This window comes from Pelobates fuscus, chromosome 8, assembly GCF_036172605.1.
Source record: "Pelobates fuscus isolate aPelFus1 chromosome 8, aPelFus1.pri, whole genome shotgun sequence".
NCBI classification, from domain to species: Eukaryota; Metazoa; Chordata; class Amphibia; order Anura; family Pelobatidae; genus Pelobates; species Pelobates fuscus.
In genome coordinates this window covers 92269262-92283663 of record NC_086324.1, presented here as the reverse complement: position 1 = coordinate 92283663, position 14402 = coordinate 92269262, and the positions used below count along the sequence as shown (strand labels likewise).

The 14402-nt window shown below is 46.4% G+C and overlaps 1 protein-coding gene across 1 annotated transcript in view; it reads left to right on the top strand.

The window, feature by feature from the left end:
* STAT4 (signal transducer and activator of transcription 4) overlaps positions 1-14402 on the top strand; it is a 247053-nt gene that overhangs the window by 212480 nt on the left and 20171 nt on the right. Inside the window, exon 24 of the mRNA XM_063430167.1 lies at positions 12628-12742. Coding sequence (XP_063286237.1) covers positions 12628-12742 — 115 coding nt within the window. The remainder of the gene's footprint in view (positions 1-12627; positions 12743-14402) is intronic.

Below are 14402 nucleotides of genomic sequence, written 5' to 3'. Positions count from 1 at the left end.
AAGGCGCCGCAATAATTTGAAAATCCGGGGAATCCTGGAGAATGTGCCCACATCTGAGCTCCCACACTTCCTCCGGAGGCTCATGGCTCACCTACTGGAGCCCAAACAGGCGAGGAATATCACCCTCGACGGGAACTTCAGAATCCCGAAACCCAACCGGGCACCAGAAAAGGCCTCTAGAGATCTGATTGTACGTTTCCGGTCTGGGACTGACAAGGCGCTGGTACATGCAGCCCTGAAGGGGGCTACCCCACTCACCTTCGAAAACATGACCCTCTCGTTCTTCGCAGACCTCACCGGGGAGACACTTCACTGGCGCAAAACGCTGCAACCCCTCACGGTACTGCTCCGAAACCACAATGTGGAATACAACTGGAGATCCCCGCGAACACTGCGAGTCAAACAAGGAGAAGCATCATACTCCATTACAGACATCAATGAAGCGCCTGCGCTCCTCACCAAGCTCTCCATACCAGAGGACTCGCTGCAATTACCTGGCACCCACACCACCAAGCCGCCAACCCAACGCTGGAACCCGAAGGCCATAACACCATTCTACCCGAAAGGAAAAGAACCCACAACATCCGCCGCAGCGAAGACCTGAGGACTGTCCCTGCTGTAGTGGATCCACTACGCCAAGTTGTTATGGACTGCTAGTTAGCTAGACGTGGCCCACCTACCATCCTACCCCCCCCCCCCCACTAGAGCTGTGACTTCCATTACGAGCCCCCATGCTACGACCCATACAGGGCGGACCCCCCCCCCCCCACACCTCCCCCGCCACCGACACACGAGCTTAGCAAGATTAGAAGGCTGGAGGTGTAACTCTAGTCCTAATACATACCTGCTATTTGCAGCACAGTCTTGTGGCCCTATTATATATAACCCCCATCTAACAAGCAGGATAACTACTAGATTAGATACTCAACTTCATTACATTAATAACCCATTACAGTTTGTTTTTTCTTCGTTAGTCCAGCGACGATCAGCCTACAATAGAGAGACACCTGAGTATGATCCCTAGACTTAAAAACCAACAAAACTGTGCATAAGTATAATAAGCCAAATATACCCCACGACTCACGTTTTTTCTTCTCTGTTTGACATGTAAATTGTGGCTCTGCGAGCCGTATGACCCTTGTTGCACGCAAAAATAAAGAATTAAAAAAAAAAAATAGCAAACATGGTATCTCCTAGTGGACATCGCGAACCTAAAATTTTCCGCAAATGTTCGCGAACCGCCATAGACTTCAATAGGCAGGCGCATTTTAAAACCCACAGGGACTCTTTCTGGCCACAATAGTGATGGAAAAGTTGTTTCAAGGGGACTAACACCTGGACTGTGGCATGCCGGAGGGGGATCCATGGCAAAACTCCCATGGAAAATTACATAGTTGATGCAGAGTCTGGTTTTAATCCATAAAGGGCATAAATCACCTAACATTCCTAAATTTTTTTGAATAACGTGCTTTAAAACATCAGGTATGATGTTGTATCGATCAGGTAGTGTAAGGGTTACGCCCGTTTTACAGTGACAGACCAAACTCCCCGTTTAACACACCGCAAACAACCGCAAACAGTCCATTTGCACAACCGCAAACTCCCCATTTGCACAAGGTTGGATGCCAAGCTAGCCATGTCCCGTTCCTTGTCCTCACTGATGTCATTGAAGGTCTCTTCCTCCACCCAGCCACGTACAACACCAAGGGTCCCCGAAAGGTGACAACAAGCCCCCTGTATTTTTTTTTTTAAATGTACACTACTGTTACACCAGATATGAGTTGCACTGGTGTGACACTGTGCCCTGGCAGGCCCTGAAACGCACACGTGTGAAGGAAACTGACTGCTATTATATTACAGTCAAAAAAAGTTTTTGTTTTTTTAAATGTAAGCTATTGTGACACCAGATATGAGTGTTGGCACTGGGCAAGTGGGCACAGTATACGCTGTGAGCCTGACACACACGCTGGCAGGCAGGCAACTGCAATTAGATTACACAGAAAAAAAAAAAAGCAGACTGATGTTCTAGCCCTAAAAAGGGCTTTTTGAGGTGCTGTCCTTACAGCAGAGATCAGATGAGTCCTTCAGGACTGTAGTGGACACTGAATACACTAGCCTAGCTATCGATTTCCCTATTAAATCAGCAGCAGCTACACTGTCCCTCCTCTCACTAAGAATGCAGCTTCCGGGGGGCGGGGCCTAGCTGTCATGGAGGAAAGACGCACTTCGTGTGAGCTCCCTCAATATCTCACTTTAAGCAGCTATCAACAAGCGAATTTCACCCCAGAAGGGGATGACCCAGCAATGTTGCTCCTACCTGACCGACCCGACATGCTTAATAGCGGTCAGCAACTCGAGTCTTACTTACCTCCCCGTGGCAAGTGTGGCCTGGTGCTCACCGGGCGGGAGAGGCGGCCGATCTCACGATCCTGGGATGCCCAGGAGCAGCTACTTCCCGGCAGGAGCTCCGTTACCCCCCCCCCTCGGACCGGTGGGGGTTATCCCGGTCCACCCCTGAGAGGCTGTCTGGAGCTAATGGACGCACAGAGCACAGCCGCCCAGGCTGACATACTTGTTACGGTTGCCTCCAGGCTGGCTGGAAGTTGGACCGTAGAAAAGGATGCTCCTAGCGCTCACCAAAAGACCATCAGCACCGCAGCCACCATAAGCACTGCAGACTCCACGAACCACCGCTGCTGGGCTGGTATCTCACCGTCTGTTCTGCGCCCTGGAGCTACGTCCAGGCTCCAGGTTCCAGTAGGTGAACCTCTTCCTTCTGTAGAGCGAAGCAGGATCAGGAACAAGAGCTCTTACAAGAGCTCAGTAGCTAAGGGAGTATGAAGAGCATAGCAATCCCTGTAGTGATTATAGCTGTCCCCTACAAACATGAGTTAAGGCTGCAAGTTAGAGGGTCAGAAGAGGTCTGAGGTGCTGGAACACCCAGCCTGGTTTTTATTACCATTTTGTAAATACAGGACCACCCACAGGGCGGGACAAAACAACCAATCATACACGTACATCATTAAAACCACTCCCAGTAATTGCACACAAAATCCTCCCCTATGTCTGTGTAAAAATACCGTTTTTACCCATACCCTGTAACTTTAAAACCATCCATCCAATTTTCATTAAAATACATATTAACAATCAATCCATTCAGGGGAACAACATATTAAAAAAATGGCACGAATCAGACCAGGGGTTCAAAAGTTATCAAAAGTATCATTTGGGGTCTGGCTGGCAGCATGACAATCTGGTTCAAGCAGGTTTTACAGGGTCCTCTATCCTGGAGACAATGGGAAAAGTAATCCAATTATCCAGGGATAGAGGCAGACTCCATTAGACCACATGGTTGCAAAAAGACATAAAACACTTTAAAATACATAAAGTCACCTTTTACACATAACACACAGACATTTCACATATCCCCAGATAGCTGGGATCTGAGCGCACAAAACTACCGAATAGCGCGCAGATCCTATTCACACAGTTCAATTGCCATGGAGCTAAAGTCTTTCCCATAGTCTTTCATTATATGAATAGGCTCCATGGCATAGCTATCTGGGGTATCACCGCTCACACAGGGCCATAGTCATAAGGAAGGAGGCTGGCAAATAGGCTTCTCCACAATCCAGGGAAGCAGGGCAATTTTCCATTTAAAGGGCCAGTTACAAATAGCGATTTGTAACAATACTCATCTGCAACTCTCCCTATATGGCGTGTCCTCCTGGTACCAGCAAAGCATGGCAGGATATTGAGTCTAAGCTGGACAGACTCTTTAATCAATTTTGGAAGCAAATAACAAGCAGGAAGCCCCCACAAGCTCCACCACAGCCCCAACAAGCTCCACCACAGCTAAGCGAAGCAGTCCCCATTAAAATCCACCAACGCAAAAGGCGTCGAAGACGGGACCGGAGGCACAAACAGAAATGCAGAGCCTGCCCCACGTCAAGCACTCGCCTCCACTTTAACCCCTTAAGGACACACGACATGTGTGACATGTCATTATTCCCTTTTACTCCAGAAGTTTGGTCCTTAAGGGGTTAAGCCACCACAATCCCGTACCGGACGTGAAGCACCACCGACCACCCGACAAAACAAGCTTCCACCACCTCAAGCCGCGAACCCGGCACTCATCCAGAGACTTACCTTTGTTGTTCCAGGTATCAGGGACTCCCATGGTCTGCACCTGGCGCCCAGAAGGGATCGGATGAGCACAAGCAGTAAACAGCAGCCTGCCAAGCATGTCCCACTATAGCCGATCCTCCACATCATGCCTTTGATCACATGAACTGCTCTCTGCACATTAACTAAGTAGCAAGCGTTTAAACATGTCATTATTTCACCTCCTAAAGAGTTTATTGTCGTAGTGCCTTACATGCCTTTACCTTAACCGTTCATGTATTTTTTTTTTTTTTTGAATTCTTTTGAATTTTGAATTCTTTTTGTAGTGCATATAGTTGGAACAGACAGGCATGTGGTTCCCCAACGGCAATCCACATGCTCATTTCAACGACAATAGATACAGTAGGGAATGGTTAAACAATGCACATTTTTGAATATGGTATAAAATTATGTGCTAATCAGATAAGGTAACAAGTATAGAGAGAGCAACGTATAATGAAATAACATAAGATTAAGTCTGGAGGATTGAGCATTTCTATGCCAGCGTATAGCAGTAACATTGCTTGGGTAACCAGTTATTCTAGCTTGGCCTCACGTTTGGCGTGCTTTAAATAAAGCTGCACCCTTTTTTGCACCTGCATTAATATTGCTTTTCGGGCACTTTCTCCCCGTTATCGGGGCAAGAGAGGTATATGCTTAGATAGGACAAAAGTGCTATAAACCAACCTTCGATCTGCGCTACAAGCTATTGTCGTCAATGCAGTGGTGTCAGGGGTGTAGGGACATTTTTGCCTAGGGATACGTGCTAGGAAGGTGAGCGTTAGTGTTATTCGTCACTTAATACACAACATATGGAGCTCAGTGTAAATTCTCGCTTTAGATAAACAAACAAGGACTGCAGAGCATATAACATTGCCTTTCATGCTAAAGAGGATATCGTTATACTCGGTTTAGTAATAGCGTGCTTCAGACAAAGGAAAAAGGAAGTAAACCCTCAGTGTTATGCCAGTTATAAGCAGATTTGGAGTGCTGCCTTAAATTATGTTGGCAGGTGGCCTCATGCAGTGCTAGGTTATATTGCAAGCTATTGAACGTTGTTTGCATGGTATACTCTGCTAATCTAGACCTGCGTGGAGCAGTTCTAGTTACGCTGGTTATATGAAATGTGCTAGTCGTTTAGATGTCTGCCTCTGTAGCGTGGTAAAAATCCATTAAACAACGAAATAAGCAAACAGATACGTGAGTGCAGCTAGACAATTTGCTTGTGACATGTGATTTGCTAGCATGAACAGTTCTGCTGTGCTGGATATCTGAGGGAGAAACCAGGCACTAGAAGATTAAATAAAGCATAGGATGCATATGCTGAGATACGAGCGTGCATCCGCTGGGTGGTCAGTTAAGGTAGGAGCATTCTAGCCACCTTGTGCCGGAATAGGCGGTGGGCAAGTAGCAGGGGGTGTTATAGTTAGCGCTCACTGTGTGTTGAGTGACAGGTGGTATGCGTCTCGGCAAGGCCGTGGCCGCAATCAACTGGCAGTTAAACATTAATCGGATGCATGCAAGATAAACATAAACGTTAAAAGGATAAAAACGAAATAGAATGCATGTAGCCATTGGTAAGGCCTGTGTTAGGTGGGTTTCTTAGCCTTGTGGCGGCGGTCACGGAGTCCCGAGTTGGGTGCGATGTCGCCATATTTAGTTCATGTGGTGACTGTTGCATAGGGGTCGGGTGTTAGTCCCTGCGGTACAAATGGGGTTGTTCGGGACGGGTCCCAGGTGAGATTTGGGGATGGTGTGCTCTGGCAGTTAGGCGGCGTAAGAGAGTCCCGTGGTAGGCCCAAGGCCTGCAGTAGCTGTGCTGCTTCGCTTATGTCGCGAATTTGATGGGAGTCTGTACCCTGGTGAATGGTCAGTGTGTGGGCAGGCTGCCATCGATATTGGAGGTCTTGTTGTCGTAGGAGCGTGGTGAGTGGCCTGAAGGAGCGCCGCCATGCCAGGGTGTCTCTCGATAGGTCCGCAAAGAAAGTTAGTGTCGCCCTCAAATTGGAGTGGTGATTTTCCCCGTAGGGCGGTGAGGATTGCCGTCTTGTCTTGACGCGTGCGGAAGGCCAGGATTACATCTCTGGAGGCTGAAGTTGGTGCTTTGGGTGAGATGGGGATCCTGAAGAGGTGTTCGGGGCCTATTCTGTCAGCTTGGGTATGCGGCAGTATGTTTGTTATCAGGCGTTTGATGAGTGGTGGTAATGCCGCTGTGGGTATTGCCTCAGAGATCCCCCTCAGTTTAATATTGTTGCGCCTTCTGACATCCTCCTGTTCCGCCATGCGGTGCTCCGTGTTCCGTTGCTGCAGTTGCAGGTCACTCACGGTTTTTCGGAGCTCCCCGATGTCTCGGGCATTCTTTGTGGAAGTGTTTTTGAGGGTGTCCATACGGGTTGTCAGGCCTCTCAGGTCTGCCCTTAGCGCCAATATATCCGTTTGCAAGCTAGTTTGAAGGTCTGCGAGCAGTTGCTTCAGGATCAGCGTAGTTACCGGAGTGGAGTCCGGTGTGGGTCTATTGGGCTGTGGAGATATTCCTGGTGCTGGAGCCGGTGAGGTCATCGGAGAAGTCTGAGCAGCCTCCGTGGAGCGCCGCCATGTGCTTGTCTCCACATATCCCCTATCGTGAGCCCGGGGGTGGCTTTGTCTGCGCTGAATTTCTTCGATTTGCGTCCCATGTCGTTGGGGATGTGTAGGGGGTCTTGGTTTCGTTATGGGGGTATGCCGTTTTGGGTAGTGCGACTGCTGTCTTCTGCGGCTAGGCTCCGCCCCCCTCCAACCCCCTAACCGTTCATGTATTATGTTATTCACTAGTCTCATCTCATGGGGCGACTCACACTTGATTTATAACTAGTGGTGGAGCTGCTGATATAAATACACAGTTGATAACGTGCAAGCTACACCCTAAACATGACAGCCATCTTTTACAACAATGTACTGCTATATACTCATACCCTCAGTGCAACTAGCCATGATATACGCATGTTCAGCCTAGCATGCTCAAATATAACACACTTCTGTCTAAAAAAATAAAATTAAAAAAAATAAAAATGCAGCAGAATTAATCTAAATTGTATGCTGTCTAGAAGGTGGGAGGGTCTGGGAGGGAGGGTCTGCTGCTGATTGGCTGGAATGTGTCTGCTGACTGTGAGGTACAGGGTCAAAGTTTACTCAATGATGACGAATAGGGGGCGGACCGAACATCGCATATGTTCGCCATCCGTGGCGAACGCGAACAAGCTATGTTCGCCAGGAACTATTCACCAGCGAACTGTTTCGGGACATCACTAGATATCACTAACGTGTTCGTTAAATACTACGAAGCATTGTGCAACCTTAGAAACAACCCAAACACACCCCAGCCACAAGAATCAAAAAGTTCCTCATTTCTGGATAAAGTTAATCTGCCCAACTCACCCCCGCCCAACAAGACTGCCTATCTGCACCGATCACAGAGACAGAGGTGCTGAAGGCTATCGCCTCCATGCCCGCAGTCAAAGGCCCAGGTCCAGATGGGTTTGCAATCGGCTACTACAAATGCTTCCAACTAACCCTAGCCCCAAACCTCACAAACGCCTTTAACAAAGCCGTTGAGAGTCGGAAACTGCCCCCGGACGCCTTGGGGCACACATCATCACACTGCCCAAACCAGACAAACAACCCACCCACCCACAAAACTTTCACCCCATCTCATTACTAAACACAGACACAAAACTCTTTGCAAACATTTACGCCACCAGGCTAGGAGACATACTCCCACAATTAATCAAAAACAACCAAGTCAGGTTTGTAAAAGGGCACCTGGGACAACACGAGAAAGGTCCTGGACATTATACACAGCGTGCACAAACAACACTCAAAATATGTGGTTCTCTCGCTGGACACGGAGAAGGCTTTCGACCGTCTGGGCTGGAGGTTTCTAGAAGCAGTGCTCCAAAAATTCGGGATACCGGAGGCCTTCCGCTCGGCAGTCGGGGGCCTGTACAGCGAGCCAACAGCTCAGGTGGTCACAGCGGGCTTCACCTCTGAACCGTTTAACATTACAAATGGAACGCGACAGGGCTGCTCGCTCTCCCCACTGGAACCGCTGGCAGAATTAATCAGAGGCTATCAATCCATACACGGAGTGTCCATAGGAGACAGAGAATACAAAATCAATCTTATTTGCGGACGACGTCCTGCTGACACTGACCCAGCCACAAATTTCACTGCCAAACCTCATTGACACTATTAAGGAATACGGCCTCAACTTGTACTATAAATTAAATATCGCCAAATCCCAGGCCATGGACATACGAATCCACCAGAGACACCTTGCTCACCTTAGTAAAACCTTCTCGTTCGATTGGAGGAAGGACCATATTACATTCCTCTGAGTCCTCATACGTCCCCACCTGCCCCACCTGTTCAAATTAAACTTTGCCGAACTAATCAGGACATTCACAGGCACACTACAAACATGGGAGGGAAAATATATTTCGTGGCTGGGCAGAATGGCAGCAATTAAAATGATGTTACTCCCCAAACTCCAATACCTCCTACGAACGTCTGGCTGGACAATACCTAACCACAATCCAAAAGATGCTTGTTCAATTCATATGGGCAAACCGTAAGATACGGGTAGCCACCAGACTCCTACAAAAGCCGATCAGGGACAGAGGGCTGGGGTTGCCCAACATCAAAAACTATCACAAAGCCACACTGCTGGCGGCCCTAGCAGTGGCCAGCTCGGTGGAAGATCCCCCCCAATGGGTGCACATAGAAGCACACTGGGCATGCAAACAAGGGCTGCACCACCTCCTACAGCTGCCATGCACATTACGCCCAAAATATACAGACCTGTTACCACCCACGGCGGTGATGCTCCAGACATGGGAGATGATTAGGACATCACTGGGAGCAGTCGGGACATCCATGGGAAACATGACTATAGCGAATGTCTCAGTAGGCATTCCGACCTTCGACCATACCCCATGGGTAGCGGGAGGATGTACACACCTTAGACAGGTATGCGAGGGAGACAAAATATTGCCATTCCCAGAGCTACAAGCTAGACACTCCTTATCAGATAGACACATATTCCCGTACCTCCAACTAAAATCCTTCGTATCCACTCATCTGAGGGTCACAAACCCAGACACACCACGCATCAGTACCCTGGAACAACAATGCCTGTCTGACAACATACCCCAAAAAATCATATCTCAACTATACACCCTCCTAACGACCATGGCTACAGAAGACCAGGCCGATTTAAAAATCGCCTGGCAGACAGACATAGGTGGCACCATCACGGAACACGACTGGAAACAAGCTTTCCAGGCACACAAAGGACACACCACCTGTGCCGCACACTTAGAGATCATAAGAAAAATCTTCTACAGATGGTACATGGTACCGGACAAGCTAGCGAGAATTTACCCAGGATCCCGGGGGGAATGCTGGAGGAATAGGGGGACAATGTACCATATATGGTGGACATGCCCAATCCTGACCCCTTACTGGTTGATGGTAGAGTAGATAGGGGCTGACACGATAGGCCAACCATACCACTTAACACCAGAAAAAGGCATCCTGTTCATGCACCTCACCCTCTGGCACAAACCAGAGAGACAACTGATATTTATTATTATTATTGCCATTTATATAGCGCCAACAGATTCCGTAGCGCTTTACAATATTATGAGAGGGGATTTAACTATAAATAGGACAATTACAAATAAACTTACAGGAACAATAGGTTGAAGAGGACCCTGCTCAATCGAGCTTACATTCTATAGGAGGTGGGGTGTAAAACACATTAGGACAGGAATTTGCAATCAAATAAGGTAAGCTGCCCTTTAGGAGAGGGCAAGAGACAGGTATGTGAGGTAGGGGTTAGTCTTGGAGCCCATAAGATTTCCTAAAGAGATGGGTTTTAAGGCACTTCTTAAAAGATGCAAGACTAGGGGAGAGTCTGATGGCAGTAGGCAGGCTATTCCATAGGAAGGGAGCCGCCCGCGAGAAGTCCTGCAAGCGCGAGTTGGCCGTACGAGTGCGGACAACGGACAGGAGGTGGTCACGGGCAGAGCGGAGAGACCGAGAAGGGACATACCTATGGATCTGTGAGGAGATATAAGAGGGGCTAGAGTTGTTCAGTGCTTTATAGGTGTGAGTTAGTACCTTGAATTGACTCCTATAGCATACAGGAAGCCAATGTAAGGACTGGCAGAGGGGTGAGGTGTGAGAGAAACGACTAGAGAGGAAAATCAATCTAGCAGCAGCGTTCATTACGGACTGTAGGGGTGCAGTACGGCTATTGGGAAGACCAATCAGGAGAGGGTTACAATAATCCATGCGGGAAATTACTAGAGCATGGACAAGCTCCTTGGTAGTATCTGGTGCAAGAAAGGGGCGGATGCGGGCTATGTTTTTAAGATGGAATCTACAGGATTTGGCAACATGCTGGATGTGAGGCTCAAAGGTGAGACCAGAGTCAAGAATGACGCCAAGACAGCGTGCTTGCAAGGATGGACTGATGTTGGTACCACAAACTTGGAAGGAGAGCGAAAGAGGTGGATCAGTATTAGGAGGAGGAAAGACAAGGAGCTCAGTTTTTGAGAGATTGAGTTTCAGAAAGCGGGAGGACATCCAGTCAGAGATGGAAGAAAGGCAAGCAGTGACACGTTGCAGGACGGCAGGGGAGAGGTCCGGGGAGGAGAGATATAGCTGGGTGTCATCAGCGTACAGGTGGTAGTGGAATCCAAAAGAGGTAATAAGTTTGCCAAGAGAGGCAGTATAAAGAGAAAATAGAAGGGGACCAAGGACGGAGCCTTGGGGAACTCCAACCGAGACAGGGCAAGGGGAGGAGGTATCATTAGAAAAGGAGACACTGAATGAGCGTTGGGAGAGATAAGAGGAAAACCATGAGAGGACAGAGTCACAGAGCCCAAGCGATTGAAGAGTTTGAAGAGTTTGAAGAAGAAGAGGTCAAGAAGAATTAGTATTGAGTAGTGGCCTTTGGATTTAGCTGCAATTAGGTCGTTAGTAACTTTGATAAGGGCAGTCTCTGTAGAGTGGAGAGGGCGGAAGCCAGATTGAAGGGGGTCAAGGAGAGAGTTGGAATTGAGGAAATGAGACACACGGGTAAAGACAAGTCTTTCCAGAAGCTTTGAGGAAAAAGGGAGCAGGGATATGGGACGGTAGTTAGAGAGGGTGGATGGGTCAAGGGATGTTTTTTTTAGTATAGGTACTACAGTGGCATGTTTAAGGTCAGCAGGGATTTCAAGTACTTATAGCAGCAGTAACGCTTATAGCCAGAAACTGGAAGCAAACACAGGCGCCACGCAAACAAGATCTATTAAATCAAATCTCGCTTAACTGGGAATACGAAAGCATGGCTAACAAATACATAAAGACAAAACACACGGTCGAGGAAGCAAAAACCAAGTGGGCAGAATATACAAAGAGATATGCGGAACCCTCCGGAAGCCCACCCCAGACAGACACGGGTACATAGAAAGTACAGTATGCTCCATACCTAGGAAACTAGGAAGGATCCAATGCAGAGGAATAGCCAAAGCAACACTCCCATTGTAAGCCGGGCCACATGAGACAAGCCCATAGAGCAATACCCAAATAAGACCTGATCTAGAGAACAAGCAGAGCAGATCAGTACACAAGTTACTACTTAGATTCCAGTTTAACCCCCACCCCACCTCACCCTCTCCCCCCACCTACGGCTTCACCCAAAGCCACGGTCCCACCAAAGGTTACTAGAAAGTATGTATCCAAAATGTACAAGACATTGGGTAAACAACTGTTTAGGGGGTAACAATACCACACACCAGAACAGACATCGTCCTCCTGAGAGGCGGCGATTTTGAACACAAACACTGTAAACCCTCCATGCTGTACAATGCAAATGTATTGTGTACTTGACCCAATCCCCATTCCCTTTTTATTTCTGTACCCCCCTCCCTTATTCGACCTTGCAAAATAAAAACTGTCAAATTGAAAAAAAAAAAGTTATTAAACTTACCTGTAATCCAGCGTCAGGACTGGGTCCTCAATGTAGTCTGAGCTTTCCATAGTGATATCATCTAGCCTGGTGATCCCTGTCCAATCTAATGTTTCTCAAATGTGTGACATATGCGACATTTGCAGTAATTACAGTAATCAGCCAATCCAATGCTTCTCTATGAGAACTATTTTCAGCATCATCATGCTGTGTGTGATGATGCTGAATATGAAGTCCTTCAAAATTCAAAGAATCTCAAGAAAGAAGTGGCTTTAATGGCTGTCTGGTTGACAGCCACTAAAGGTGCGCTGTTGGCTTGACTAGATGTGAACATTGCCTTAACTCAGAAATAATGTTTTTGTTTTGCATTTTTGTTTTATAATTTGCCTCTAATTTGAGGCCATGGTATTTGGGAATGCCTACTTCCCAAAACATAACAATATATATTTTTTATCTCAATTTATCAGGCCATCAAATGGTGCTTCTTTATCGTCACCTCCTTCTCCACTGGACCTCCCCATGTCTCCAAGCGTATTTGCTGCACTCCGTGAGCACCTCAGCCCAGCAGAAATAGAAACAGCTGTAAGTGAAGCTCTTTGATTTTGTAAATAAAAAATAAAAATAAAAAAATGTGTCTAGAAGTCTCTGAATGGCAGGTTGCAAGTAATGTAGTAACAAAAATAAATTAATATCTATGGCAGGTTTTGCAGTTGTGAACTGACTAATGATCCAAAGAGTTATAGAATATCTCTGAAATTATATGCTTACCTGTGACAGGGCATACATCTATTTGGCAATTTTCTAGAGATTCACAAATCTTTTCAAACTGGACAGAGATAACAGGACCACAGATTTGTTTTTTATTTGTGCACTGACTCACCACCTTTTTATTTGTGATTCATTAAAAAAAAAATTTATACTGCATCCGGCAGTAATTACATTTCCCCCCCTTTTTTTTTACCTTATTCCTTTGGAGAAAAGAGTCACAGAAATATTAATTAATAGATAACAAGAGCAGCCAAATTCTAGGTGTAGCCCACTACAATTAACCTTTTTATACTAACATAAATTGACCCATTCATATAAAGATCATAGGATAAACAGACCTGTAGGGAAATGTACTGAGATTTCATGAATCGTCTGACGTAAACAGTATATCTGATTCACTTCTATCTCCCAACACAGAGGCCTTGACATTTTCAGCTTACCTCTTCTAGCCCTTGTTTCTAAAAGTTCTCTACAAACATATACAACTAATAAAAATGAAAAATAGTTTATATTTAAAATTGTTGGAGCTAGGGTTTTTGTACTTAAAGTTCAGTATGCAACACAATTCTGTAGGTGACTATATCCTGCCAAAATGGATGGATATAAGCATAAGACCAAGTCCCTGTCTTAAATGAGATAACTCCAGACAAAATAATGAATAAGGTTATTAGGAGTTTTGATTGTTAATTTTTAATTTAACATCAAGCAGATGCTTCTCCAATCAGCCACCTGTTATAAAAAAAAGAGAGATTAGTAGCCTCTATCAGGCTACTTAGGGGGGAGTTGGTGGTGCCCCAGAGATGACTCTCAGGAAAGGGTGCTTGGAAAATGAACTTTGTACAAACCCCTCTATCACTTACGTAGCATGGCAGAATCGAACTAAAAACTTAACTGTGCAGTATGTCCTTGTTTCCTGCAGTGCATTATTTGAGATCCTGGAGAGCATCAGCAACTGTTCATGATTAGAGAGTAGTGTAGGTAACATACAAAAGGTGGGGATGTACCATATAAGAGTCATCACATTTTCAACTGGGCTCAAGTGCCAGGTATTTCTGGAACTTAGCAATGCTCTTGGCACCCACCTATCTTATCTTTGCCAAAGGTGCACAGAACTTCAGCTCTGCAACATTGTCACAGCATCCAAAGAAATGTACTCTATAAATTATCTCTTTTATTAGCAACCCACAAGCAGCAACATATCATATACATATTTTTCAAGGGGATATATCATTACCATAGTGGTTGAAACAACGCTTGCAAATCATTAAGTAAGCATTAAAGGAACATGTCAAGCACCATAACAACTACAGAGAGATGCAAGTGCTTATGGTGTAGTGGGGGTGGAGGTGTCAGGGCAGTTCTGGCATCATAACCACAATAGTGAGCTGTTTCTTCTCTCATTACTAAAATATCCCTATCCTTCTGCTCACCTATCCCTGGCAACACCAACTACATTACTTCCACTTTACTCCCT